The 27922-nt window shown below is 68.9% G+C and overlaps 3 protein-coding genes across 7 annotated transcripts; all 3 read left to right on the forward strand.

Moving 5' to 3' along the window:
* Window positions 1-16281: 16281 nt before the first annotated feature.
* CPXM1 (carboxypeptidase X, M14 family member 1) lies at window positions 16282-23069 on the forward strand (the record flags this gene model as incomplete). The annotated part of the gene is made up of 15 exons (XM_082759597.1): window positions 16282-16302; window positions 16357-16630; window positions 17914-18021; window positions 18402-18511; window positions 19122-19261; window positions 19332-19416; window positions 20236-20386; window positions 20499-20587; window positions 20700-20823; window positions 20919-21115; window positions 21186-21365; window positions 21453-21750; window positions 21832-21971; window positions 22292-22394; window positions 22801-23069. 15 exons carry the CDS (start codon window positions 16282-16284, stop codon window positions 23067-23069), a joined length of 2289 nt encoding a protein of 762 aa, XP_082615723.1.
* Window positions 23070-23348: 279 nt separating this feature from the next.
* Window positions 23349-25122, forward strand: LOC309878021 (putative N-acetyltransferase camello). The gene is made up of 2 exons (XM_082760087.1): window positions 23349-23370; window positions 23959-25122. The coding sequence occupies exon 2, from the start codon at window positions 24003-24005 to the stop codon at window positions 24672-24674; it is 672 nt and encodes a 223-aa protein (XP_082616213.1). The 5' UTR covers window positions 23349-23370; window positions 23959-24002; the 3' UTR covers window positions 24675-25122.
* Window positions 25123-25444: 322 nt separating this feature from the next.
* On the forward strand, window positions 25445-27746 carry LOC309878094 (N-acetyltransferase family 8 member 3-like). Of its 5 annotated transcripts, none has more exons than XM_082760259.1 (2): window positions 25445-25518; window positions 26942-27746. In XM_082760259.1, exon 2 carries the CDS (start codon window positions 26956-26958, stop codon window positions 27646-27648), a length of 693 nt encoding a protein of 230 aa, XP_082616385.1. In that variant the 5' UTR covers window positions 25445-25518; window positions 26942-26955; the 3' UTR covers window positions 27649-27746. The 5 variants fall into 5 exon arrangements, with proteins under 5 accessions (XP_082616385.1, XP_082616381.1, XP_082616382.1 ...); XM_082760255.1 differs by having other exon boundaries at window positions 25515-25641; XM_082760256.1 differs by lacking the exon at window positions 25445-25518 and adding an exon at window positions 25539-25667.
* Window positions 27747-27922: the final 176 nt, after the last annotated feature.

Raw genomic sequence — 27922 nt, forward strand, 5'->3', positions numbered from 1 at the left:
TGGGGCACAACAGTGCCCTGCACACACGCCTGGCTCGCACAAGCCTTTATTAGTGCCCCATGCTCACACCCCACCTGCACGAGCAACACACCAACGCTGCACACAGCCGAGCCCTGCACACGCATCCCACTGGCACAAGCAGCAGGACCCGCGCACCCTCCTTGCACGAGCACCACGCTCACCTCGATGCCCACACGGCCCTGGTCCAGCAGTGACGTGTTCACATCAGTGCCCTGCACACCCATCCCGCTTGCACGAGCACCGTGCTCACAGCCACGTCCCCTCACCCTGCACCTTCTCCTTGCACCCCCTGCCACGCACCCAGCCCACGCCCCCTTCTCCTGCCCCTCTCCGCCGGCTGTGGGAGCGCGCGCGGCGTCACACCCCAGCACCCTCAGCTGGCTCCTGCGGGGGACCCGAGGGTGCCCTGGGGGGCAAGCCCAGGGGGGACATGCCCAGAGCAGACTGGGGGCAGCCACCCCACAAAAACACCCCCTCCCATGGCACTCCCACCCCCTGGTGCACCCTGCTCCCCTGCGGCCGGTGGCCCCGGAGGGCCCCAGCACCTGGCTGCGGTTGCGGCGCTGCGCCGGGGAGACGCTGACATTTCCAGCAAGCGGGACGCGTCGGGAGCTCTCAGCCGCTCCTCGCGGCTCATTAAAAGCCAGACGAGCTGCAGCAGTAATTGCTTTAATTTATTTGCTTACGGCTGGGGCAGAGGGGAGAGGCATGTGGCACTCGCTGCCTTTATGGGAACCATATGGAACCCATTTATCACCATTTGCTGCAGCGGGGCAGGGGGAGGCAGCGGCTCCTGTTAACTCGCTGCTAACGTTGAACTTTTCTCATCATCCCCTGCTGCAGGAGAGGCGGGGGCACGGCACTGGGGGCCCGGGCAGGGGTCTGGGCAGGGCACAGCACCCACCAGGCACAGCACCCACCTCCCCTTCCCCACACACAGCCCCTCCTGGCAGCGTTACAGCAGCACCCAGTGCCCCCGTCCCAGCCCCCACAGAACAGGGCAGGGGGCAGCAGGGATGTGACCCCCCCACACCCCTCTCCTGGCCCAGGAGCTGTCCCTGCAGGGCAGAGGAGCTCTGTCCACAAGGGTCGTACACATGGGGTGCACCTCATGGGGTCCAGCTCAGCCCCCCCCCAGCACCCCCATCCCGGGCTGCTCCATCCCGCTGTTAGCGGCTGGAGGCAGCGGGCTGGGGGCTGCGTGCTTGGCTCCAGGACAAGGAAACGGCCACGTGCCAAAAAGCTGCACCTGGGGTAAGTCAATTCACTCCGGTTGGTGGGGGCTGTCAGCCTGCATTGCTGTCCTCTGGGACCTTAACGGGGGGCAGCAGCAAAGCGGGGAGGGGCTGCGCTGCAAAGTGGCCCCCGGGGTCCCCGGGCTATGCAGAGCGTGGTGCTGGGGGTGCCCAGGATGCAGAGGATGCGTGGGGTTTGTGGGGTTTGTGGGCTGCACGAGGGGTGCACCGAGGGCATGGGGCATGCAGGGTGCTCGGGGAGGGACCGCAGTGCGGTGACGCTGGAGCACCCCCAGGGCACAGCCCCCTCCTGCAGCCTCGAGGTGTGCAGCTGGGAGCACCCAAGGGTGGGATCTGATCGGGTCTCACCCCTTGACCCCCCAGCAATGGATCCAGACGGCGTGCTGGGAGAGGAGGAGAGGGGGTGAGGTGGGACCTGTGGCGTCCCAGGGACGTGGCTGTGCCGTGGTGTTCCTGGGGACGTCCATCTGTCCCGGAGCTGAGAGCCCGTCCAGCTCCAGTGCTGGCTCTGTGAGTGGGACCTCAGCACCCTGCGGTCCTCCCACCCCCAGTACCACTGCCCCACATCCCTCCGGGCTCTGCCAGTGCCTGGTCACCTCCCAGCCACTGTCCCCAGCACGTGGCAGGACACCGGGGACACCGGCAGCAGGCGAGGCCATGAGGCTGCAGCACGAGGCACGAAGCCCCCTGGAAGGCGCAAGCAGGAGGCGGACTCGTGGCAGTGCCGGAGCTGTATTGAGCCACGGGACCCTCACCACAGCAGGGCCAGGGCCTGGGCAGCCAGAGGCAGCAGCAGCTGCGTGCCGCAGAGGAGGATGACGGTGGGTGGGAAGAGCGCGGTGAGGAAAGCGGCCAGGGCCGGCAGCAGCCCGTTGAGGAAGCCGTCGGCGACGGGCAGCATGGCACGCAGCAGGGCGAGCAGCGCCGGCAGCACGTGGTCGTGCACCACGAACACGGGCAGGAGCAGGAGGAAGAGGAAGAGGAAGGCGGTGCGCAGCAGGAGGTCGCAGAAGGCCACGGTGACGGCCAAGGACAGGAACCTGCGCAGCGGCTGCGTGCAGCACTGCAGGGCGCACCGCATGCTGCCGGGGCCACCCCGCGCCCAGCCCGCTGCCACGCGCTGCCTCTGCCTGGGGGGAGACCAGAGGGGGCTCAGTCCCTTCCCACAGCTGCCCCCCACCCGGCTCGGCACCCCAGGGATGTGGGAAGGGGATATGTGGTGCCCCGTCCCCATCCCAGCCAGGATGCCCAGCGATGCCCGGTCACCCCATCACGCCCCCGGTGCTGCGGGCGCACAAACCCTGCCCTGCCCCGAGCACCAGCACAGCCCAGGGAGGGTGCGCTCCCCCAGGGCCACGCTGAAGGTAGGGGACAGGGGACTTTTAGGACACCCCCCGGGGCCATCAGCCTGGTGCAGAGCCCAAGGGGGGGCTGGGCAGCCCCCACCCACCTCCGGCGCAGGCCTGCCATCAGCAGGGCAGCGTCCCGCAGGCACCGCGCGCTCCTCTGGGCTCTGCCAGCACCGGTGCTGCAGCTCCTGTGAGGTCACAGAGGCCACGTGCAGCTGGGGACAGGGGGACAGCAACGGTGTCCTGCAGGGACCGCAGCTGGGACATCCAGCTTCCCCCCGACCCCAAAAAGCCTCCCTGGAGGTGTTAATGGCAGCTACACGACCCCCCCTCACCCAATGTGACCACAGGGGTGGGACGGGGTCCTTGCCACGAGCGGAGACAGGATGGGACATGGGGACAGGGCTGGGACATGGGGACAGGGCCAGATCCCCCTGGCACATGCAGGCAGAGCCACCTCTGTCCCTGCATGCACCCAGCCCTGGGCTGCACGAGCCCCGAGCACCCGCCAGGTGCTGCCCCCTCCTTGGGCATAGGACGGCCCAAAAGAGCCGCAGGGGACTGGTGGCCAGGGCATGGGGATGCCCTGGTGCTGGCCGTGGCCATGGACACCCTGGGACACGGAGACCCTCTGGGACACAGACCCCTGGGGCATGGACCCCGTGGGACACGCTCCCCCTGGGCACGCTCCCCCTGGACCTGGCCCCCCTGGACACGCTCCCCCTCGCCCAAGGCCACCCCAGGATAACCCCCTGGACCCGGACCCCCTGGCCACGCTCTCCCTCGCCAAAGGGCACCCCGGGACATCCCCCCCGAACCCAGACCCCCGGGACACGGACACCCTGGGATACGGAGACCCCCTGGACACGCTCCCCCTGGACCCGGCCCCCCTGGCCACGCTCCCCCTCGCCCAAGGCCACCCTGGGACAGCCCCCCTGAACCCAGACCCCCGGGACATGGACACCCTGGGATACGGAGACCCCCTGGCCACGCTCCCCCTGGACACGCTCCCCCTGGACCCAGACCCCCTGGACATGTTCCCCCTGGACCCACTCCCCCTGGACCCGGCCCCCCTGGCCACGCTTCCCCTGGACCTGGTCCCCCTGGCCACGCTCCCCCTCGCCCAGGGCCACCCCGGGACATCCCCCCCGAACCCGTCCCCCCCCGGGCCACACGGCGCCACTGGACACAGACAGCACACGGGGCCTGGTGCCACGTCTCGGCTTTATTGGCAGGTGTTTGGGGCACAGCAGCAGGGCCGTGTGGCGCGGTGGTGCGGCGCTGCGCGGGCGGTGGCGGCCGGGGCTCCCGTCAGCGGCGGGGACGGCTCAGTAGCGGCGGCTGCGTCTCCCGCGGCGGCGGCGGCGGCGGCTCGTCCCGTAGCGGCGACGCCGGCTCCTCCCGTAGCGGCGGCGACGGGGGCTCCCGTAGCGGCGCTGGCTGCGGCGGCGGCGACGCCGGCTCCTGCTGCGGGTCCTGCTGCGCCGGTAGCTGGCCATGCTGGGCTGGGGGCGCGGGCGCGGGACGCTGGCCCTGCTGTGCCGGTGGCTCGCGCTCTGCGCCCCCGCGCCCCTTTTATAGGGGCCCGCGGGCGAGGCCCTTTGTGACGGGGCGCGCGTGCCACTGAGCGGGGACCCCCGGCGGGGCTGGGGCGGGGTGGGGGCGCGGAGAGAGCCACGGAATCCCAGACCCCCAAAATTCCAGGGTCCCAGAGCCATCCCGGCTGGAGGAGCCCTCCACGGTCGCCCAGCCCGACCTCTGACCCCACACCACCCAGCCCTGCACTGACCCACATCACCGAGCTCTGCATCTGAATGGCTTTTAAAGGCCTCCAGGGGTGGTGACTCCACCACTTCCCCGGGCAGCCCATCCCAGTGCCTACACTTGGGGTTGGAGCTGGCAGGGGCCCCACCAGGCGCACGCCTCTCCCCAGTGTGGTGCTGGTGGTGCCCTGCGTGCTCCCTGCTCATGGCTGCTCTCCTGGGGCTGCTCCTTAGTAGGTGATGGTATCAGGACGATGCCCAGCCCTGCAGCAGCGAGGATGCACCCAGCACGGGGAAGAAGGGCCACAGCATGAGGCCTGTCCGTGTGTCACCCCCGTGTGATGGCCAGGCACATTGCTGTCCCTGTGTCTGCTGGGAATGGTGACCCACTGCTGACCCACGGCCAGCCCCTTGCGCTCTGGCCACCTCCCTGCTCGGTGGCTGGCACGTGGTGGCAGGGCTGTCCCTAGGCACAGTGCAGCCCAGTGTCCCTCTTTAGTGCCCCCAGACCCTCCAGGGGATGTCAGGGTGTCCTGGTTTCAACTAGGACAGAGTTAATTTCCCTCCTAGTAGCTGGTATGGTGCTGTGTTTGGGATTTAGGATGAGAATAATGTTGATATCAGGGTGATGTTTTAATTGTTGCAGAGCAGTGCTTACACCAAGCCAAGGACGTCTCAGCTTCTCGCTCTGTCCTGCCAGCGGGCAGGCTGGGGGTGCAGCAGGAGCTGGGTGGGGACAGACCCAGGACAGGTGACCCAAACTGGCCAAAGGGGTATTCCATACCATTTGGGGTCATTCTGAACAATATATAGGGGTGGCTAGCCAGGGGGAGGGGGCCGGACTGCTCGGGGTTAGGCTGGGCATCGGTCAACAGGTGGTGAGCAATTGCATTGTGCATCACTTGTTTGTACACATCACAGTAGTACTATTGTCATTATAATTATTTCCCTGTGTTAATAAACTGTCTCTATCTCAACTCACAGTCTTCATTTTCCCGTTTTTCTCCCCAGTCCCAGAGAGGGCAGGGGGAGGGTTAGTGAATGGCTGCGTGGTGCTGAGCTGCCGGCCAGGTTAAAGCACAGCTCGGGGTGGTCCCCAGGCACAAGGGAGCACGGGGACCCCACACAGGACCCCACACACTTGGGGGCAAGCTCCCTGCTGAGCCCCCAGCTTGGCAGCATCCCTGTTGGGCTGGGGGAGGTCTGCGCCTGCAGCCTGCATCCCCCTGGCTGGGGGGGCTGGGGACCCTCCCTGGGGGCTGTGCAGGGCTGGCATGTCCCCGTGTTCGGACACTGTCCCCATGACTCCTCTGTTTCTGCACATCCCTGGTAAAACACAGGGACTAGGATGAGCAAACATCCCCACAGCTGCTCCCTGACACTGGGAGCTGGGGAGGGGGCTGCGGGGCCCTTCAGAAGACCCCAGCTGGGTGGGAAAGGGGGTCCCCAGCCACTCGGGGGGCACAGAGCTTGGCTGCGGAGCAGGCTGGGGCCCTGGGAGAACCCCGGCCCTGCTGACATCGCGGTGACAGCACAATGTCCCCATGGCTACGCAGCATCGCGCCTGGGCTCCGTGGGTGCCAGCGGCCGCGGCAGGAGGAGGCAGCACCGCACCCCCCGGACCACCATGTGCCGCTGGGCCCCCCGGCCACGCGCCCCAGCAAGGCGGCGCAGGAGGAGCCGCCGGACCAGCAGCCGGCGCAGGCGGCGCCGTGGGAAGAGGCAGCGGAGAGGTGGCGGTGTCCCTGCACCCCCGGGGACCCCGAGGGGACCCGGAGGGGACCCCGAACTCCCCAGCCCCCAGGAGTGGTAGTGGGCACGGCACTCAGTCTCGCTTCTCTCCTGCAGGTTTCCAAGCCAAGACGGTGTATTACTACCGCAGGAGCAGGGCCCGGTGAGCGCTCGCCGTGCCTGCACGCCTGGAGCACCCGTGGGCGCTGCCACCCGCCCTAGCCGTGTTCCCTGAAGGCTGCTGGGGATCATCTGCTATTAAATGCTGCGTGTCATCCTGCACAGCCTCCTCTGTCCTTCCTGCTGCCGCCGGCCCCAATGCGCTCGCCCCTGGTCCCTCCCAGACCCCATCTGCCCGGGGTCACCTCCCTCTCAGCCCTACCCGGCCCCCAGCTCCCAGCCCCAGCACGGGGGGAGCTCACCGTGAGCACCGTGGGTGGGTTTGGGGGTGGCCCACTGGGAGCCAGGGATGCCCACAGGTTGCACACAGGGGCTGGCATCCTGGGGACAGGGGGCTCTGGGCTGGGTCCTGCTGGTGCCCCCACTGCATCGGGGTGACACGGAGATGGGGGACACAGGACACAGACACCCGGCACGCACACTGCTCCGTGCCACACAGGGGCTGCTCCTGGCCCCGCTCTGACCCAAGCAGCTCCTGCACCCACCGGGAGTGGGACAGGGACAGCGTGGGGACAGGGATTCGACGGCTGGGGTCAATGACAGTGCCGTGACAGCGGGGTGATGTGGAGCGCCCCACTGCAGCCATGCACAAAGCACTAAGAGGAGCGCGAGGCTCGGCACCATCCTGCTGGCACTGAATGGCTGCGGGGTCCTGCAGGACCCGGGGCTGTCCCTGAGGGGACAGGCAGCCTGCCTGGGACCCCTGCCCAGCAAAGGGGGAGTTGGGCACGGCCACGGGCAAGGTGGGCTCACTGCTGCTGGGGTCATCACAGGCACAGGAGCCTTCAGCAGGGCACGGTCCTGAGCTGTGCCCTGGGCTGTGACTGTGCCACGTGTGGGGCTGCGCACGGGGGCCCTGTGCCACGCACTGGGGTGAGACTCCCCAAATGGGGGTGGACCCCTGCCCTGCCGAGCAGAGGGAGGGGACCTAGGAGATGAGGAATGGAAGCAGGTCCCTGCTCGGCATCGCAGACAACCCCCTCCCTACCAGCCCTGCCTCCCCAGCTGCCCCCACACAACAGGTTTAAGGCCCTGGAGCTTGAGAGCCCGCTGGGTGAGGACGAGGTGGAAAGTCCACCCAAGAGGATGCCTGGGGCGAGGAAGTTGACTCCACGCCTCAGGACTGCCTGCACCAAGAAAGACAGAAGGGAAATCATTGTAGAGGGCCCTATTTGTCAGCCTGACCCTACCCACAGGGAAGTCTGCTGCCTCCCTGGGGCCAGGGTCAGGGACATTGCCAGGATGCTTCCCAGCCTGGTTCGCCCCTCTGACTGTTATCCTCTTTTAATGGTCCAGGCTGGCAGTGATGACATTGAAGAGAGAAGCCTCAAGGCTATCAAATGGGACTTTAGGGGACTGGGTCGGTTAGTGGATGGAGCAGGAGTGCAGGTGGTGTTTTCATCCATCCCTATGGTGGCAGGGAGGGGTACAGAGAGGACACGGAAAGCCCACCTGATAAACACCTGGCTCAGAGACTGATGCCAACACAGAAATGTTATTTTTTTTGACCACAGGGCGCTTTACGTGGCACCCAGCCCACTAACTGCAGATGGGTCCCACCTGTCTCAAAGGGGAAAACGGATCCTGGGCCAGGAGCTGGCGGGGCTCAGTGAGAGGGCTTTAAACTAGGCAGGAAAGGGGACGGGGACAGGGATGGGGAGGGAATAAGGCTCGTTAGAGGTGTGCCAGCGGGAACAGTGTGAGGGCTGGGGGATAAGGCAATGGCCCAGCTGAAGTGCATCTCCACCAATGCACGCAGCATGGGCAACAAACAGGAGGAGCTGGAAGCCATCGTGCAGCAGGCAGGCTACGACTTGGTTGGCATCACGGAGACGTGGTGGGACCAGTCTCATGACTGGAGTGCTGCAATGCCTGGCTATAAGCTCTTCAGAAGGGACAGGCAGCACAGAAGGGGTGGTGGGGTTGCTCTCTATTCTGTTGTTCTCGTGGGGGACTTCAACTTCCCTGACATACCCTGGACATGCAATACAGCTCAGAGGAAGCAGTCTAGGAGGTTTCTGGTAGACAGCTTCCTGATGCTGTGAGCCTACCAGGGGAGGTGCCCCACTGGACCTTCTCTTCACAAACAGAGAAGGACTGGTGGAGGGTGTGATTGTCGGGAGCTGTCTTGGGCAGAGTGACCACGCAATGGTGGAGTTCACTATTCTTGGCGAGGCCAGGAAGGGGACCAGTAAAACCGCTGTATTGGACTTTCGGAGGGCTGACTTTGAGCTGCTCAGGACACTGGTTGGTGGAGTCCCTTGGGAGGCGGTTCTGAAGGGCAGAGGGGTCCAGGAAGGCTGGGCGCTCTTCAAGAGGGAAGTCTTAATGGCGCAGGAACGGTCTGTCCCCACGTGCCCAAAGACGAGCTGGCGGGGAAGAAGACCAGCCTGGCTCAACAGAGAATTGTGGCTTGATCTTAGGAGGAAAAAGAGGGTTTATAAGCTTTGGAAAAGTGGGCAGGCCACTAGGGAGGACTTTAAGGATGTAGCGAGGCTGTGCAGGGACAAAATTAGAAAGGGCAAAGCCCATCTGGAGCTCAATCTGGCTACTGCCGTTAAAGATAACAAAAAACGTTTCTATAAATACATCAACACAAAAAGGAGGACTAAGGAGAATCTCCATCCTTTACTGGATGCGGGGGGAAACTTAGTTACAAGAGATGAGGAAAAGGCAAAGGTGCTCAATGCCTTCTTCGCCTCAGTCTTTAGCGGCAATACCGGTTGTTCTCTGGATACTCAGTACCCTGAGCTGGTGGAAGGGGATGGGGAGCAGGAGGTGGCCCTCACTATCCACGAAGAACTGGTTGGTGACCTGCTACGGCACTTAGATGTGCACAAGTCGATGGGGCCGGATGGGATCCACCCAAGGGTACTGAGGGAACTGGCAGAGGAGCTGGCCAAGCCACTGTCCATCATTTATCAGCAGTCCTGGCGATCGGGGGAGGTCCCAGTTGACTGGCGGCTAGCAAACGTGACGCCCATCTACAAGAAGGGCCGGAGGGCAGAACCGGGAAACTACAGGCCTGTCAGTTTGACCTCAGTGCCAGGGAAGCTCATGGAGCAGATGGGACGTTTAGGTTGGATATTAGGAATGAATTCTTTACTGAGAGGGTTGTGAGGCATTGGGATGGGCTGCTCGGGGAAGTGGTGGAGTCACCACCCCTGGAGGTATTGAAGAGCCGTTTGGATGCAGAGCTCGGTGATGTGGGCCAGTGCAGGGCTGGGTGGTGTTGGGTCAGAGGTCGGGCTGGGCGACCTTGGAGGGCTCCTCCAGCCGGGATGGCTCTGGGACCCTGGAATTTTGGGGGTCTGGGATTCCGTGGCTCTCTCCGCGCCCCCACCCCGCCCCAGCCCCGCCGGGGGTCCCCGCTCAGTGGCACGCGCGCCCCGTCACAAAGGGCCTCGCCCGCGGGCCCCTATAAAAGGGGCGCGGGGGCGCAGAGCGCGAGCCACCGGCACAGCAGGGCCAGCGTCCCGCGCCCGCGCCCCCAGCCCAGCATGGCCAGCTACCGGCGCAGCAGGACCCGCAGCAGGAGCCGGCGTCGCCGCCGCCGCAGCCAGCGCCGCTACGGGAGCCCCCGTCGCCGCCGCTACGGGAGGAGCCGGCGTCGCCGCTACGGGACGAGCCGCCGCCGCCGCCGCCGCGGGAGACGCAGCCGCCGCTACTGAGCCGTCCCCGCCGCTGACGGGAGCCCCGGCCGCCACCGCCCGCGCAGCGCCGCACCACCGCGCCACACGGCCCTGCTGCTGTGCCCCAAACACCTGCCAATAAAGCCGAGACGTGGCACCAGGCCCCGTGTGCTGTCTGTGTCCAGTGGCACCGTGTGGCCCGGGGGGGGACGGGTTCGGGGGGGATGTCCCGGGGTGGCCTTGGGCAATGGGGAGAGTGTCCGGGGGGGCCAGGTCCAGGGGGAGCGTGTCCAGGGGGTCTCCGTATCCCAGAGTGTCCATGTCCCAGGGGTCTGGGTCTGGGGGGATGTCCCGGGGTGGCCTTGGGTGAGGGGGAGAGTGTCCAGGGGGTCCGGGTCCAGGGGGAGTGTGTCCAGGGGGTCCGTGCCCACGGTGTCCATGTCCCAGGGGTCTGTGTCCCAGAGGGGCTCTGTGTCCTGGGGTGTCCGTGCCAGGGTGTCTGCGTGGCCACAGCCAGCACCGGGGTGTCCCCATGCCCTGGCCACCAGTCCCCTTTGGTTCCATTTTGGGTCTGCCCCACGGGGCTCGTGGTGCCCGGCTCTTTTGGGCCGTCCCATGCCCAAGGAGGGGGCAGCACCTGGCGGGTGCTCGGGGCTCGTGCAGCCCAGGGTTGGGTGCGTGCAGGGACAGAGGTGGCTCTGCCTGCATGTGCCAGGGGGATCTGGCCCTGTCCCCATGTCCCAGCCCTGTCCCCATGTCCCAGCCCATCTCCACTCATGGCAAGGACCCCGTCCCACCCCTGTGGTCACGTTGGGTGAGGGGGGGTCGTGTAGCTGCCATTAACACCTCCAGGGAGGCTTTTTGGGGTTAGGGGGAAGCTGGATGTCCCAGCTGCGGTCCCTGCAGGACACCGTTGCTGTCCCCCTGTCCCCAGCTGCACGTGGCCTCTGTGACCTCACAGGACCGGCAGCACCGGGGCTGGCAGAGCCCAGAGGAGCGCGCGGTGCCTGCGGGACGCTGCCCTGCTGATGGTGGTGGGAGGGGGCTGCCCGGACCCCCTTGGGCTCTGCACCAGGCTGACGGACCCAGGGGGTGTCCCAAAGGTCCCCTGCCCCACAGCATGGTCCTTGTGTCCCATGGTGTCCCCTATCGTGTGTGTCCCATCACATCCATGCCTTCTGAGCGTGCATCCCCCAGTGTGCACACCCCTGCCCCGAGCTCTGTACCCCCATCAACTGTGTGTGCCCAGAGGCTCCACGTGTCCCAGCGGGTGTGCAGTCCCAGGGCATTGTGCTGCGTGTCCCCTGGTCCCGTCCCCTGGTGGCAGCACAGCGGAGACCCCTGGAGCTCGCCCCAGAGCCTGCCCTGCTTCCCACCACCTCTTCTGGGGGATTTCCCTTTGCAGCCGCTGTGCTGGGCTGCCTGGGATGGAGTTAACCTTCCCTGCAGCCCGTGCAGTGCTGTGCTCTGCACCGGGAGCTGGAACAGCACCGGTACCCCTCCGTGCAGTGTCTGCTGCTGCACACTGCTGGCACAGCATCAGGACCCCCTCCAAGCCTTTTTTTTTCCCCCTCTCCCTTTTCCCTTTAATTAAATCATCCTCATCTCAAACCTTGAGCTCTCTGTGTCATATTTTCTCCCCCTTCCTCTTTGAGGAGGGGGAGTGAGAGCGGCCGTGGAGGAACTCAGCTGCCCACCCGATTAAACCACCACAGCCGCCCAGGGGCAGCAGGACGGGGCAGGGCAGAGCCCAGGTGGGTTGGAGGCACCAGCACTGGAGCTGGCCCCGCTCAGAGCATCTCACTGCAGCCCCCCCGTGCTGCTGCAGGGACCCACCCCTGGGAGCTGAGCATGGCTGTGGGATGTCCCCGTTGGTCACCACATCCCCGTCCCTGTCCCTGCCCCAGCTCCCAGCCCCTCCACCTGCAGGCAGGAGGCCCGATGGGGCAGGAGGGCACACGGCGAGCAGGGGGTGCAGCGCGCCCACCTGCACTCCCCAAGGCACGACACAGCACGGAGGGCAGGAGGCATTATTGAGCAGCTCAGGCAGGATCCGCAGCCATCCTCATCATTCCCCGACGGCGTCCTCAAAGAGGAAGAGCAGGGGCAGGAGCACCAGCAGGTAGAAGAAGAAGACGTTTGCGTGGGACAGGTAGCAGGCGAGGATCACGCACGCCACCATCTCCAGGACCATCTGGTTCTCGCTGTGCAGCTCCATGGTCCGTGCGCGGCCCCAGGCGGTCGCATCCATCCTGCAGGGACACGGAGCCCGAGGGCATCACCTGCAGAGCCAGGTGGGACCCCCCCGGGGGTGCTCCCGCACAGCACCCACCACCCAGGACCCTCCCGCGCCCCTCGCCCCGCTCGGGGCTGGCACACATTGACTCTGCTCCCATCGGGGTCCCGGCACGGCTCCACTGGCCCTCCACGTACCCACAGCTCAGCACCGCCAAGTCCTGGCTGTGGCAGCCAGGAGGGCGATGTCACAACCGGGGCTTGTGGGGTGACACCATCTGCAGGGAGGGGACAGCCCCAGAGTAGGGTCTCCCCTGGGGCTGGGGGCTGTGCTGGGACCCCAGGGCTGGGCACGGGGCTGCTGTGAGCCCCTTTTGTCCCCACACGGAGCCTCTCTGGAGCGGGCCCCAGGGGAGGGCTGTGATGTTAGCATGGTGCAGAGGTGGCTGCGGGGACAGGGCACAGCCCCGAGCAGCCAGAAAGCCCCACAAAGCCCCACAGAGCCCCACAGAGCCCCACAAAGCCCCACAGAGCCCCACAGAGCCCCACAAAGCCCCACAGAGCCCCACAAATACCCACAGAGCCCCACAGAGCCCCACAGAACTCCACAGAGCCCTTGTCCCTTCTCACACCCAGCAGCCCCCCTCCAACCCCCAGCCACCTGCCGCATCCCTGCCCACCCAGGGGATGTGGGGCCAGCAGGAGGGGTCTGCCCGCACCCCCCGTCTGCTGCCATCACCCTGTGGTGGGGACAGCACCCGGGGGACAGGGACGAGGCCAGAGGGGGCCGGGCTGGTGCTGGCAGCCCTCTCCGGCAGGTGGGCACTCGGCCACCCCTGTGGGCTCCCTGGGTGCGCGCGGCACCGCCGGGCGGTTTGGGCACGAGCCTGGCGGCCAGCAGCGGCTGCCAAAATGTTTGCCTTGGCCGGCAGCCCTGACCTCAGCCACGGGCTGCGGTCCCCGGCCGGGCAGGAAAGGGCAGAGAGCCAGGGCACGGGGCAGCAGCACGACGGGGCAGCCCGGGGCTCGCAGCCATCCGTGTGCTGGGGAGAAGCTCCCTCCTGGGGCACCCCGGCACTGGGGTCCCCCAGGGTCTCTCCAGCCCCACAGAGAGCCGCGGGCTCCCCAGGAGTGCAGGCACCAGCAGGTCAAGGAAGCGCTGTCGGATCCGAGACCAGGCAGAGGTGTGCAGCACCTCATCCCCTGCCCCAGCCCGGCGCCTTTAAGGCACCTCCTGCAGCCGGGGAGGGAGCTGGCGGCTGGCCGGCGGTGCGGCCGCCTTGACTCCGGTCCAAGCTGCATGTGGAAATCCAGCGAGTCCCTGGAAGTGCTGACTGGGGCGGAATCCACCGCTGGAGCCCCGCTGCGCCGAGTGCCTTGGCCTCCGGTCACCACTGCCGCGGGCAGCCCCGGAGCGGGGCCAGCTCCAGGATGGCCTCTCCTGCCCCGCAGCCGGGCAGCGGTCCCAGCGGTGCAGCCAGGGCAGCGCGGAGCCGTGCCAGGCCCGCTGCAAACCTAGAAAGCCCCATCACGTGGAGGCTGAGTCAGGCCCCCAGGCAGCCTCCCCTCCCGGCCCTTCCCGGAGCCGCTGGGCTGCGGGCGCTCCGGCACGCTGCGGGAGCTGCCTCGGCTCCATGCAACCCCTTCCTGCGCCCTAGCCCCGGGATGGGATGGGAAATAAAGCCGTGGTTCTGCAGCCCAGATGTGTGGTGTGGGGGAGCGCACGGCATTCCCGGCCGTATCCTGCTCTCAGCAGGGCTGGGGAAGGAGCCGCATCGCAGAGCACGAGGACCCCTCCCGCAGGAGCACCCCTGGGTGTTGTGGGACCAGGGGACCACATCCTGCTCCTCTCGGCCAACACAACCCGTTCGGTGCTGGCACAGCCCCGGGGGGCTGTTCCCATCCAGGAGGAATGCGCAGCCACTTCCCAGCCCCCTGCACCACACCGAGTCCTGTGACCCCTCCAGGGATCCAGGGAGAGCAGGGATCGGGGACCCTGGGCTGGATCCGTGGGCTCCAGGAGAGCCACAGGGACCGGGAGCAGGGGATGGGGGTGGGAGCAGCACCCCGACCTGCTGGCTTCGCTCCCTGCCCACTGCAGCCAGGCACACAGAGCCTCCCCAGCTACTCTTGGCCACCAAAGGGTGCCGGTGGCCAGTGGCCAGCAAGAGCCCAGCCGCTGCCTCCCTCCTCCTTGGCCCAGCCCAGATGCTGGAGGCTGTAAAAATCCTAATAAACCACAAGTGAAGGTCAGGCCCAGGAAGGCCCTTTAGGGCTGGAAAATGAGGTCATGGCAGGCTGGTGTCGGTGCCAGCAGCGGCACGGCTCCTCGCAGGATGCTGCTTGGAGCAGGACAGGGGGCAGAGCTCCCCGCAGGGCTGAGGGAAAGAGGACAGGGCTGGGGAAGGGTCTGGACACAGCCTGGGGAAGACCCCAGCTCCCCCAGCCCGCACCAGGGCTTGTGCAGGGCAGCAGGGCCATACCAGCAGGCAGTACCAGCACTGCACGGCCCCCACTCCCTGCGCCGCAGCCGGGATCCCCCCGATGTGTGCGGGATGGGCTCCCCGGGCACCACGGGGCCTCGAAGCGACTCCGGCACCTCGTGCTTCCCTCCCTGCAGGTTGGATCCAGCAGCAGGGACACGGCCGGGGCAGGGCAGGGTGCTCAGAGCTGCCTCGGTGCTGGTGCCAGCGCCGCAGCCACCCTGCCCTGGCCGTGCTGGCAGGGGTGCACGGGGTGCCACGGGCACCGCATCCCTGGGGCTCAGCTCTGGCTCATCCTGGGGGTCCCTGCGCTCCTAGGGACATCCCTCCCTGCTTCCCACTGTCCCCCGCTGCTGGTGAGAGCTGGGTCTGGGTCCCGGTGCACTCGCAGCCCCAGGGCAGTGCCGCTCAGCGCCTGCCATCTGCCAGGATCTGGCTGCGAAGCCCTGGCTGGGCTCAGCTCCATGCTAGCAGCTCGTGGGGCCTCGCGGGTGCCCGGGCTCAGCCGGTGGCACCGGCTGCTGCTGCGAGCAATGGGGGGGGGGTGCTGTAGCCCCCACAGCCATGTCCTGCTCTTGGAAAGCGCCATGCACGGCCACGGAGAGCCAGACACAGCTCCATGGCCGGGTTTGGCTGGGGAGTGCTCAGGGTCTCCCGTTGGGTAGATGGGGAGTGGGGAGCACAGCAGGGCACCCACAGGGCACCCAGCGCACCCACCCGGCATGGGGGGACGCCCAGTGGCCCCAAGAGGGTTGGGGACAGCTGGAGAGTGGCTGAGGAGCAGGGAACACAGCTGAGGAGCAGGGAACAAGGCTGAGGAATGGGGAACAGGCCAGGCAGATTGTTCCAGTCTGGGAGGGTTTTGTGCCCAAAACTGCTGTGTAATCAGAGCTGAAACATTCCTGCAAGGGCGGCAACAATACCCGATGTGCGAGCGCTCCGGGATCAGCCAAGGAGAGATGGGGCACCCTTTGCTGCCAGAGCCGGGCGCGGGCAGCCCCGGGGGCATTCAGCATCCCCAGAAACGGGGGGGTCCCCGCGGCACCCCGCACCAGGCACCCCAGGCTGCCCCGCTGGTCCCCGCACCCCGCACGGCGCTGCCGACGTGGAGAACGGGACCGCAAATTTCCTGCGGGACCGGGGCCAGCGAGCAGCGGCCGCGACCCGCCCGGCTTCGAGCTGCGGCCCCCGGGGCCGGATCCCGGCGGTGCTGAGCACCCCTCGCCCCCACGAGGGGCCGGGGGCTCCCCTGCAGCACCGCCGGGCTGGGGCCGGGAGCTGGGTGCGGGACACGCGGGCGGCAGCAGGGGCTCGGGAGCCCCCCCCGGGCACCCCCCGGGCACCCCGGGGGGCGCAGAGCCCGGCTGGGGGCGCGCAGAGCCGGGGGGACCGCGAGCCCCCCGCTGCCGGGGGGGGAGCCCCCAGCCCGCTACCGGGGGCTGCCCGCGGCCCCGGCGACAGCAGCGGGCGGCGGGGGGCGAGGAGGGCCCGGGGGCGGGGACGGGGACGGGAAGGGGCCGGGGGGGGGGGGGAGCGGCGAGGGGCGGGGGCGGGCGGGGGCGGCCGCTGTGCTCGGCTCGGCTCGGCTCGGTTCCGCCGCCCGTCCCGTCCCGTCCCGTCCCGTCGCGGCGATGCCGGGGCTGCGGCTCCCGGTGCTGCTCCTGCTGCCGCTGCTGGCCGCCGCCCCCCCCGCGCCCCCCACCCAGACGGCGCCCCCCGACGGCGCCCTGAGGCCCGGGGCCGCGGGGGTGGGGGGCTCCCGGGGCTCCACGGCGGCGCCCCCCAGAGACGCCGGGACGGGGGGGCCAACGAGCAGCAGCGCCGAGACCCCCCCGAGGGGCACCGCCACGGGGGGGGCGCCGAAAAGCCCGGCCGCGACCCCCCCGAGGGGCACGGAGCGGGGGGGCCCGGGCAGCGCCACCCCCGCCAGCCCCCAGCCCCCCGAGCGCGGGACGCTGAAGGGGGGGGCCGGGGCCAAAGGTAGGAGCGGGGGGGGGGGGACAGGGGCTGGGGGGGGGTGAGGGGTGGGGGTGAGTGTACATGTGTGGGTGGGGGGTGCATGTATGTGGGGGGGTGTTTACATGGGTGCATGTGTGCACATACGGGTGTGTGAGCTGTGCGTGTGTGTGCATGTGTGTGTGTGTGTGTGTGTGTGCTTGTGTGTGTGTGCATGTGTTGGTGTGTGTGTGCATGTGTGTGTGCATGTGTGTGTGCATGTGTGTGTTCTTGTGCATCTGTGTATGTTAGTGTGTGTGCGGCTGTGTGTTCATGTGTGTGTGTGTGCTTGTACGTGTGTGCATGTGTTGGCACGTGTGTGTGAGCATGTGTGTGTTCGTGTGCATCTGTGTATGATTGTGTGTGTCTGTGTGTGTTTGTGTGTGTGTGTGTGTGTGTGTGTGTCTGTGTGTGTGTGTGTCTGTGTGTGTGTGTGTCTGTGTGTCTGTGTGTGTGTGCAGCTCTGTGCGTGGCAGTGCAAGCAGGGCTGTTTGTACACAAGTGAGTGTGAGCAAGGGGAGGGATTTCAGCGTGCACTGGGGCGTGTGTGTGTGTGTGTGTGTGTGTGTATGGGTGAGTGTGCGTGTGAGCATGAATGTGTGCGCATGGTTTGTGTGTATCAGCGTGTGGCAGTGTGTGCTGTGTGCCTGCGGGTGTGCACTTGGTGGATTGTGCACTTTGTGTGTTTGTGCACTGCTTGCACACGCAGCAGCACGGCTGGCACAGCGCCGGCATTCCCCGGTGCCGGCTGTGCCCGGTCCCGCTGTGTAGATTCTGTAGGTCCTGTGCAGATGCCCCGGGGACAGTGTGTGTGTGTGTGCGTGTGTGCATGCGTGTGTGTGTGTGTGATTGTGAGCTGGGGCTGCACACACCTGGGGGCTGTGCTGAAGTCGTGCGTGTGAGGGGCTGCCCCAGGGTATCCCTGTGAGCCAGAGGGACGGGGGTGTGCACATGGGTGCGTGCTTGTATGTGTCTGCACATGGCTGTGTGCACGTGTGTGTGTGCACATGTGTGTGTGTGCGTGTGTGTGTGTGTGCACATGGGTGTGTGCACACGGGTGCCGGGTGTTCCCCAGGGCCACGCACTGCAGCGGGGTCATGCAGGGCTTCCTGATTCCCCAAGTCCTTCTCATAGCCCCCCTGGGGCCATTGGGGTGTGTGCGCCCCCAGCCCCAGCCAGCTTTGCCCCCCTCCCACCCAGGGGCACCCCGAGGGCCAGCAGCCCCCAAGCCCTGAGCCCCCCAACCCCGTCCCTGTGCCTGCCCGCAGCCCCCGTGCCCAGGAGGAAGGTCGTGCGGGTCAAGGTGGTGAAGAAAAAGGTGCTGAAGAAGAAGCCAAAGGCTCCAGCCAAGCACCCGGCTGCCCCGCAGGAGCCTCGTACGTACACGGTGCGGGGGGGGGAAGCGCTGTGCAGGGGGGCACACGCGTGTGCACACACCTACATGTTGCACCCCTATGTGCTGCACGCACACAGCACAGCTCTCACCATGGGCACAGCAGCAGCCCCGCACGCTGCACACACCTTACACATGCGTGGGGTTTGCTCTGTGGGGAGTGGGGTTTGCTTTTTGGGGAGTGGGGTTTGCTTTTTGGGGAGCGGGGTTTGCCCTGACCCCAGTGCTGCCCGGGGACCCCATGCACAGGACCAGCAGGCAGAGGAGGGCACAGCATGGGGGCAGCCCCGGGGGGACCCCTGCGTGGGAGCCGCCCTGCGTGGGGTCTCTGAGCACGCCGTGCCCCCTCTGCTCTGCCCCCAGAGTGCCCCCCGCTGGGGCTGGAGTCCCTGCGCGTGCTGGACTCCCAGCTCCGCTCCTCCAGCGACAAGCGCTACGGCCTGGGCGCCCACCGCGGGCGGCTCAACATCCAGGTAGGATGGCAGCGCGTGCGTGGCATGTGCATGGCGTGTTCGTAGTGTGTGCATGGCATGTGCATGATGTGTGCACGGTGTGTGCATGGTGTGTGCGTGGTGTGTGTACAGCGTGTGCATGGCATGTGCATGGCATGTGCATGATGTGTGCATGATGTGTGCATGGTGCATGCACGGCGTGTGCATGGTGTGTGCATGGTGAGTGCATGGTGTGTGGTGTGTGCTTGTTGTATGTGCAGTGTGCATGGCACCTGCATGGTACCTGCATGGCATGTGCATGGCACGCAGCATGTGCATAGCATGTGCATGGTGTGTGCATGGTGTGTGCATGGCACATGTGTTTCAGGGGAGCTGGGGCTCTCCACATTGCCCCTGCTGGCCCTGCTGCCTTCATCTGTGTTTTGCTCGGAGGGGGGCTCCACCAGGACCCCCCAAGGGCCCCGTTAAAGGAGGGCTTGGTCCCCTGGCTGAGAGGCACCCGCTCAGCACGGAGCTGTCCCCTGTCGCTGCAGCACCAGCGCAGCACCAGCACAGCTCCCTGCGGGGCTGCTGGGGCCGTGCCCGGGATGGGCCCCGTGCCCCCCCCACCCTGACCCCCTCCTGCCCGCAGTCGGGGCTCTACGACGGGGATTTCTTCGACGGCGGCTGGTGCGCGGGGCAGGAGGACAAGGAGCAGTGGCTGGAGATCGACGCCCGCCGGCTGACCAACTTCACCGGGGTCATCACGCAGGGGCTCAACTCCATCTGGACGTAAGGCGCGGGGCAGGGCTGGCCCCGGGGCTGGGGGCCGGGCCCCCCCTGACCCCTCTGCCCCTCGCAGGTACGACTGGGTGACCTCCTACAAGGTCCAGTTCAGCAACGACACGCACACGTGGCAGCCGTGCCGCAACAGCACCGAGGAGGCGGTAGGCACTGGGGGGGGGGAACAGAGCCCCCCCTGCGCCCCAGCCCAGCCCCGGTGCAGAACGAGGGCTCGGCGGAGTTAACGGCACGGGCGGGCGCTGTGCTGGGCTCCGGTGCTGTTGCCTTTGGCCTCCCTTCCTGGAGAGCATCCTCCAGCGCTTCCCCTCCCGCACAAAGGCTGCTTGTCCTCGCTGCCCACCCGGGGGGGGGGGACCGGGAGCACGGGGGGGGGGACGCACGCGGGTGTGCGCAGGGCCCCATGGCACGGCGGAGCGTGCCCGAAGGCGAACACGGCAGCCTGGTGCTTGGGTGCACGTGTGAGGGCTGGGCAGCCGTGGGCACTTGGGGGTGCGGGCAGGGAGGGTGCAGGCAGCCCCCCCGGGGGGGTGCAGGGATGGGAGAGAAACGGGGGCTGCCACAGCAGGGCTGGGGTCCTGGGGCAGCGCTGTGCCAGCAGCGGCTTTGGGGTCCCCGTGCCAGGAGCAGTTTGGGGTCCCCGTGCCAGGAGCAGTTTGGGGTCCCCACGCTCACCCTGTGCTGGGGGTCCCGCTGTGGGGTGGGGGCAGAGCAGTGGGGGTGCCCCAGGCCCCGTGGCTCTGTCCCAAATCAGGTCCCCCCGGTGCCGGTGCTGGGCTCAGCCCAGCGCCACGTGTCCACTGTTCATTAGGGGCTGGAGGGGGGCCAGGGGAGGCCGGGGCTGGGCGGCCGCACGCCCGTAACCCTTCGGTCCCCAGCCGGCAGCTCTGCCCCAGCCCCGCGTCCCCCCCCCTCGGTGCCGCGCTCGGGCCCGGGGGCACACAGGGGCTGCGCCTCCCACCCAGGTCTTCCCGGGGAACAAGGACCCCGAGACGCCGGTGCTCAACCTGCTGCCCTCGCCGGTGGTGGCCCGCTACATCCGCATCAACCCGCAGACCTGGTTCGAGAACGGCACCATCTGCCTGCGGGCGGAGGTCCTGGGCTGCCCCCTGCCAGGTGGGCGCCCCCCAGTCCCTGCCCCATGTCCCTGGGCCAAGCTCTCCCTGCGGGGCTGGGGGCTGAGCTCCCGCTCCCTGCCGCTCTCTCACTGGTCCCCGGCTCCCTGCAGACCCAAACAACATCTACTACTGGCCCAGCGACCCCGTGCCCACGGACAAGCTGGATTTCCGACACCACAACTACAAGGAGATGAGAAAGGTGCCGGGGGCAGGGGGCTGTGCACCCCTGGGGACCTCCCAAACCAGTCCAGGGGTCCCTGCACCCCCGGGGGTGCGCTGGACCCCGGCGCAGAGAGCTTTGCCCTCCGCAGCTGATGAAGCGGGTGAACGATGAGTGCCCCAACATCACCCGCGTCTACAGCATCGGGAAGAGCTACCTGGGCCTCAAGATGTACGTCATGGAGATCTCCGACAACCCCGGGCAGCACGAAGTGGGTACGTGCCCCGCAGCCCCAGGGCAGAGGGGGGGGGGGGGCAGAGCCGGGGGGCGCACAGCGGGGACCCGCAGCCACCGGGTGCCGTGCCCGCAGGCGAGCCCGAGTTCCGCTACGTGGCGGGGATGCACGGCAACGAGGTGCTGGGCCGGGAGCTGCTGCTCAACCTGATGGAGTACCTGTGCCGCGAGTTCCGCCGCGGCAACCCCCGCGTGGTGCGGCTGGTCACCGACACCCGCATCCACCTCCTGCCCTCCATGAACCCCGACGGCTACGAGACCGCCTACAAGCTGGTAGGGCCCGGAGCCCTTTGGGGCTGTGCACCCCACTCCCCACACTGCTCGCTGACCCCGTCCCCCGCAGGGCTCCGAGCTGTCGGGCTGGGCCATGGGCCGCTGGACCTACGAGGGCATCGACCTCAACCACAACTTCGCCGACCTGAACACGGCGCTGTGGGACGCCGAGGACAACGACCTGGTGCCCCACGAGTTCCCCAACCACTACATCCCCATCCCCGAGTACTACACCTTCGCAAACGCCACGGTGAGGGCGCCGCTGTGACGGGGACGGAGCGGGGGTCCCGGCTGCACCCCCCGCAGTTCTTGTGGCCCTGACGCAGCGTGCCTGCAGGTGGCCCCCGAGACGCGGGCGGTGATCGACTGGATGCAGCGCTACCCCTTTGTGCTGAGCGCCAACCTGCACGGCGGGGAGCTGGTGGTCACCTACCCCTTCGACATGACCCGCACCTACTGGAAGGCGCAGGAGCTGACGCCCACGGCCGACGACGGCGTCTTCCGCTGGCTGGCCACCGTCTACGCCACCTCCAACCTGGCCATGGCCAGCGAGGAGCGCCGCCTCTGCCACTACGACGACTTCATGCGCTCCGGCAACATCATCAACGGGGCCAACTGGCACACGGTGCCCGGCAGTGAGCGCGGGGCTGGGGGCTGGCAGCGGGGGGTACGGTGGCAGCAGCTCCCCCCCCTGACGCCCCCGCCGCCCCGCGCAGGTATGAACGACTTCAGCTACCTGCACACCAACTGCTTCGAGATCACGGTGGAGCTCTCCTGCGACAAATTCCCGCACGCCTCCGAGCTGCCGGCTGAGTGGGAGAACAACCGCGAGTCGCTGCTGCTCTACATGGAGCAGGTGCGGGACCGGGAGGCACCCCCGGCCCCGGGGGTCCCACCGACACCGAGGGGCTGGTGGCGGGACGCAGCCAGGGGGTCCCCAAATGCCCCCTGAGGCTTTGCACCCCCCTTCCCTCCTCCCTCAATGGGGAGGCTGGGGCTGGGGCAGCAGGGGCGTGCGCACTGTGTGTGTGCTGTGTGTGTGTGTGTGTGCTGTGCCACCATGGCCCATGCCGTGCCCCACAGCCTGTTTTGGGTACAGAAAGTGTTGGGTGCAGCCAGCAGCGTTGTGCTGGGGTGGGGGCTGCCCCTGACACCGCCCTGGTGCGTGGTTCCCAGGTGCACCGTGGCATTAAGGGGGTGGTGCGGGACGCGGACACGGAGCAGGGCATCGCCAACGCCATCATCTCTGTGGATGGCATCAACCATGACGTCCGGACTGGTACGGGGGGACACGGGCAGGGCTGGGGAGGGGACGTGGGGATGGGATGGGATGGGATTGAGGATGGGGATGGGGATGGGATGGGATGGGATGGGATGGGATGGGATGGGATGGGATGGGGTGGGATGGGATGGGATGGGATGGGGATGGGGAGGGGATGGGGACTGGCATGCAGATGGGATGTGATGGGGATGGGAATAGCAAGGGGATGGGATGGGGCAGGGGAGGGGATAGGGACAGGAACAGGGGTGGGGTGGGATGGGGATGGGGATGGGACAGGGGAGGGGACAGGGACGGGATGGGGTGGGATGGGGTTGGCAGTGGGGTCAGGGCTGGACACGGGGCCCGGAGGGGGCCGGTGCCGGGGGTGTCCCCTCCCCGCTCGGTCCCTGACGCCCTCCCCCAGCCGCGGACGGGGACTACTGGCGGCTGCTGAACCCGGGCGAGTACGAGGTGACGGCGCGGGCCGAGGGCTACGAGGCGGCCACGCGGCCGTGCCGGGTCCCGTTCCACAACGAGCCCACGGCCTGCAGCTTCCGCCTGCTCCGGCGCCGGCCGCGGGGCCGAGCGGGGGCCGCGTCCCGGCCGCCCCCCCCCGACCTCCCCCTGCGCCTCCGCCGCCGCCGCCTCCGCCGCCTCCGGGCCCAGCGCCGCCACGCGGGGGCGGGGCGCTAACGGGGAGGCCCCGCCCGTTTTACGCGCGCCCCGCCCCTTGCCCCGCCCCCTTTCCCTGGATGTCAATGGCGCCGCCGCCGACGGAAGCCCCGCCCCCGCGCGCTGGCCCCGCCCCCCCCGCCGGTCTCACGCTTCATTCATGTGACCGGCCGTGCCTCCCCGAGGGCCCGCCCCCGCCGCCCTTCCGCCGGGCGCCTATTGGCTGGTGGCGGCGGGGGGGCGTGGCCGCGGAAATAGCAGCGGCCAATGGGCAGCGAGCGCCGCGGCGGCGGGCAGGCGGTGGCGGCGGGCGGAGGGAGCGGTGAGCGGGGGCGGGGCCGGGGCCGGGGGGGGTCCCGGGGGGGGGGTCCTTTGGGGGAGGGGGGCGAGGGGGGCGTCCAGGGCTGGTCCATGGGCGCGAGGAGGGGAGGGGGGCGCGGAGAGATGGGGGCACCACCGGGGGGTGCGGGGGGCACCGAGAGGTTTGGGGGGCACGGAGAGGTGGGGGGGCACCGACAGGCACGGGGGGCACTGAGGGGTATGGGGGGCACCGGGGGGTGTGGGGGGCGTGGGGGGCGCTGAGATGGGGGTGCTGAGAGGCCCGGGGGGCACTGAGGGGTGTGGGGGGTACCGAGGGGCCCAGGGGGCATTGCAGGGCATGGGGGGCACCAACAGGCACGGGGGGCACTGAGGGATACGGGGGGCACAGGGGGGCGTGGGGGGTGCTGGAGGGCATGGGGGGCACTGAAGGGCACGGGGGGCACCGAGGGGCATGGAGGGCACCGAGGGATGTAGGGGCTCCCCGGGGCACAGGGCAGTGCTGGCGCTGCCCTGCCCGCACCCATGGGTGCCGCGCTGCCCTTGGGCTCCTCGGGTGGCCCTGAGCCCATCCTGAGGCCCTGCCGGGCAGGGGGCGCCGGGGCCGAGCCGCCCTCTCCCGCCCCAGGGCGCGCCATGGCGGGCTACCGGATCCGGCCGTACCGCGACGAGGACTACGAGGCGGCGCGCGAGGTCTTCGCCACCGGCATGAACGAGTACGCGCCGGCGCTGTGCCTGCACGTGCTGCGGCAGCCCTGGGTGCTGCTGCTGCTGGGCTGCGTCTTCTGCCTGCTGCTCGCCAGCTCCCGCTCCCTGCTGCTGCCCGTGCTGGCCCTGACGCTGCTGCTGGCCCTGGGCCGCCAGCTGCTGGGCTGCGCCTGGAGCACCTACATCGAGCGCTGCCTCGGGGACGACCTGCGGGACATCCGCGCCGCCTATATGGACGGCCCCGGCGCCTGCTTTTGGGTGGCGGAGGCGGACGAGCGGGTGGTGGGCACGGTGGGCGTGCGGCCGGCCGGTGGCGGCGGCGGTGGTGGCGGCGAGGAGCTGGCGCTGAAGCGGATGGCGGTGCGCAAGGACTACCGGGGCCGCGGCATCGCGGCGGCGCTGGGTCGCACCGCCCTGGCCTTCGCGCGGCAGCAGCGCGGCTGCCGGGCCGTGGTGCTCAACACCATGATGCTGCAGCACGAGGCGCGCGCCCTCTACGAGCGCCTGGGCTTCCGCCGCGACCGCCGCTACCTCCTGCCCACCGTCTACGGCCGCCTGGCCAACTGCACCGTCACCACCTACCGCTACGAGCTGCCCTGAGCCCGGCGGCACCGGGAGGGCCCGTGCGTGGACCCCGCTGTGCCGGAGGCTCCGTGTGGGGTGTGCCCGGGGAGCCCCCCCCCCCCCCGCCTCGTGCCTTTTGGCCAAGCCGTGCCAGCGATGCCTCTCAGGGAGTGCGGGGTGCAGGGGGTGCGGGGGGCTGGGACCCTCGTGTCGTGTGGTGCCTGGCTGGGGACACCCCCCCCCCCCCGGCATCCCAACCCTGCTGCACCCCGAGACGCCCACCCTGGGGGCTCAGCCTGCCGGGGGGGGGTCCCTGGGGTGCGTGTGTGTGTGCGATGCCCCCGTGTCCCCTGGGCGCACGGGGACCCACGGGGGTGCCGCGTGGCCGTGTCCTCCTCCCGCTGCCCCCCTGCAGTGCCTGGGGGCCGGGGGCTGCCCCTGCCGCCCCCCCCGCAGGCAGTGAAATAAAAGTGTCTGCAGCGCTGCCCGCAGCCCCACTTTGTGCTGGGGGGGGGGAACACTGGGGGGGGGGGCTGCCAGCTCCCCAGGGACCCCCAGCAGCCCCTCGGGGGGGCTCCACGCGGGGCCGCGCCTTTCTGTGTGCAGCCCCCGGCCCCCCCCCCAGCCCCATAGCAAGGACACGGGCCCCGGGGTGCCGCTGCCCCCCCCCTCGCCCCCCCCCCGTCCCCTCCGCCCTTCGCTCGCGGGACGCGGAGCCGCTGGCAGGGAGCCCACGGCACCGGCGCTGCCCGTGGGCAAAGTCCCCGGGGGGGGGGGCACGGTTCCCGTGGGGGGGGGGCCAAGCCCCCGCATCCCCGCGCCGTGCCCGAGCATCTCCCGCTGCCGCCGGTCGCCTTGCGCCTCCCGGGGCCGCCCTCGGGTGCGTTTCGCCCGGTCCCGGTCCCGGTCCCGGTGCAGGCGGAGGCGCCGCGGGGAGCCCGGTGCGGGGGGGCCGCCCCTTCGCCACCCGCCCGCAGCCGCCGCCAGCCCGGCCCGGGCCCCGGTAAGGGCCGCTACCGCCGGTAACAGGCACGGCCGCGGGCCTCGGTGTGCGGGGGGGGCACCGGGCGGCGGGGGGGGGACACACGGGAGGGGGGACACACGGGGGGAAACGGGGGGAGCGGGGGAGAAACGGGGGGAGCGGGGAACGGGGGGGGCACGGAGCGGAGGGGGGGGGACGGAGAGGGAGCGGAGGGGTAGAGAGGGGAGAGGGAGGGGAGGAAGGGGGGGGAGATGGAGAGGGGAGGGGGGCGGGGGGAGATGGGGGGAGGAAGGGGGGAGATGGAGTGGGGAAGGGGAGAGGGGAGCAGAGGGAAGCGGCAAAGGCGGAAAGGGGAAGCGGGGGGGGGGGTGAGAGCTGGGGCTGCGCAGAGCAAAGCGCGTCCCATGCCCCGTGGGGGGGCTGCGGGCCCTTGTCCGTGGGGCTGGGGGGGGCAGCACGGCGTGCAGGGGGCTGGCAGCAGCGGGGGGGGGAGCCCAGGAGCCCACCGGTGGGGTGTGCGGTGGTGCCACAGCCCTAACGGAGCTGGGTGGGGGCAGGTGCCCCCCCCCAGTGACAAGGCCAGCACGGCCCCCCCGGGGGCTGCAGCATCCCCAGCCCCTCTCTGCTCGGGGTCCCCCCCCCGGGGCAGCTCAGCCCCCACAGGCACAAACTTTGCCCCTCGCTGACAGCTCCGTGGGGCACGGGGCAGAGGCCGGGCTGCACGGTGCGGGGCGGCTGCCCGGGGTTTGCTCTGCCGCTGACTGGGGGGAGCTGGGACCGTGCTGGTACCCCACTGAGTGCTGGGGCTGCCGGGGGAGCCAGGGGGGCAGCAACCCCCAGACCCTGCCCCGCTGGAAAGGGCTGTGCTGCTGGGGAGGTCCTGCTCAGCCCAGCCCTGCAGCCTTGAGGGCTTTGGGACCCTGGGGCTGGCGGTATGAGCACCTCTGTGGCCTCATCAGGAACAAAAATGGGGACCCCCCCTGCCCATTGCTTGCAGAGGGACCCCAATGCAAGTCCAGCCCGGCACAGCCCTGGGCTGGCGCTGCTCGAAGTGCTCGGGGTGAGGGGAGCGGGGCAAAACCCCACGGGGGACCAGCAGGACGGGGGCCCGGGATGCCTGCCCCAGGCAGGGTTTGTGCAGGATTTTGGTGGCAGGGGGGCACTCACACCGACAGGGCGGTGCGGGCCGCAGGCTGGTGCTCAGCCGATGAGGGACGTGGTGGTGCCCGTGTCCTGGGCACCGTGGGGTCGAAGCATGGCCGGGGGTGCCGAGGGCTGCAGGAGCTGGGCGCTGCCGTGACCCCCCCGGTACCGCCCGCAGGTGCCAGCGGAGCGATGGCTCCCTACCGCATCCGGCAGTACCGGGACCAGGACTACGACGCCGTGCGGTCCCTCTTTGCCCGCGGCATCATCGAGCACGCCCCGGCCGTGTACCGGCACGTGCTGCGCTCGGCGCGGATGCAGCTGGCGCTGCTCGCCCTCTTCACCGCGGTGCGGGCGGCCGCCGGCTGCTGGCTGCTGGCGCTGGGGGCCGCGGCGCTGGCGCTGGCGGGCGCCTGGCCCCTGCTCCGCTCCTTCAGCACGTCCTACGTGCGCCAGGCGCTGCACACCGACCTCCTCGACATCCGTGCCACCTACATGCGGGCGCCCGACTCCTGCTTCTGGGTGGCGGAGGCCGGGGGGGCCGTGGTGGGCATGGTGGCCGTGGCCCCGCCGCAGGACCCGGCGCAGAGAGGGGTGGCCCTGGAGCTGAAGCGCATGTCGGTCAGCAAGGACTACCGCGGCCGCGGCATCTCCAAGGCGCTGTGTGGGGAGGTGCTGCGCTTCACCCAGGCGCGGGGCTACGGGGCCGTGGTGCTCTACACCTCCGTGGTGCAGGTGGTGGCCCAGCGGCTCTACGAGGGCCAGGGCTTCAGGAAGGTGGGCGCCTCCAGCCCCTCGCTGCTCGCCAGCCTCCTCTGCTTCCAGATCTTCCAGTACCGCTGCGACCTGCCCGGCCGCCCCCCGTCCCCGGCCCCGCCGCGCTAGGCACCGCCGCGGCACCGGCACCGGGAGGTTGCAGCAGGCTGAGTGTCCAGGGCCTTTCCTGGATCCTAGAGCACTGAGGAATAAACAGAGACCCGTGGGACGTGCTGCACGAGTGTTTGGGGCTGTATTTGGGGCCGTGTATGGGGCCGTGTACAGGGCTGTGTATGGGGTCGTGTACTGGGCCGTGTACGGGGCCGGGTTTGGGGCCATGTACGGGGCCGTGTCCGGGGGTTGTACAGGGTTGTGTATGGGGCTGTACATGGGGCTGTATACA

Source organism: Aythya marila (genome assembly GCF_965140915.1).
Source record: "Aythya marila genome assembly, chromosome: 4".
NCBI lineage: Eukaryota > Metazoa > Chordata > Aves > Anseriformes > Anatidae > Aythya > Aythya marila.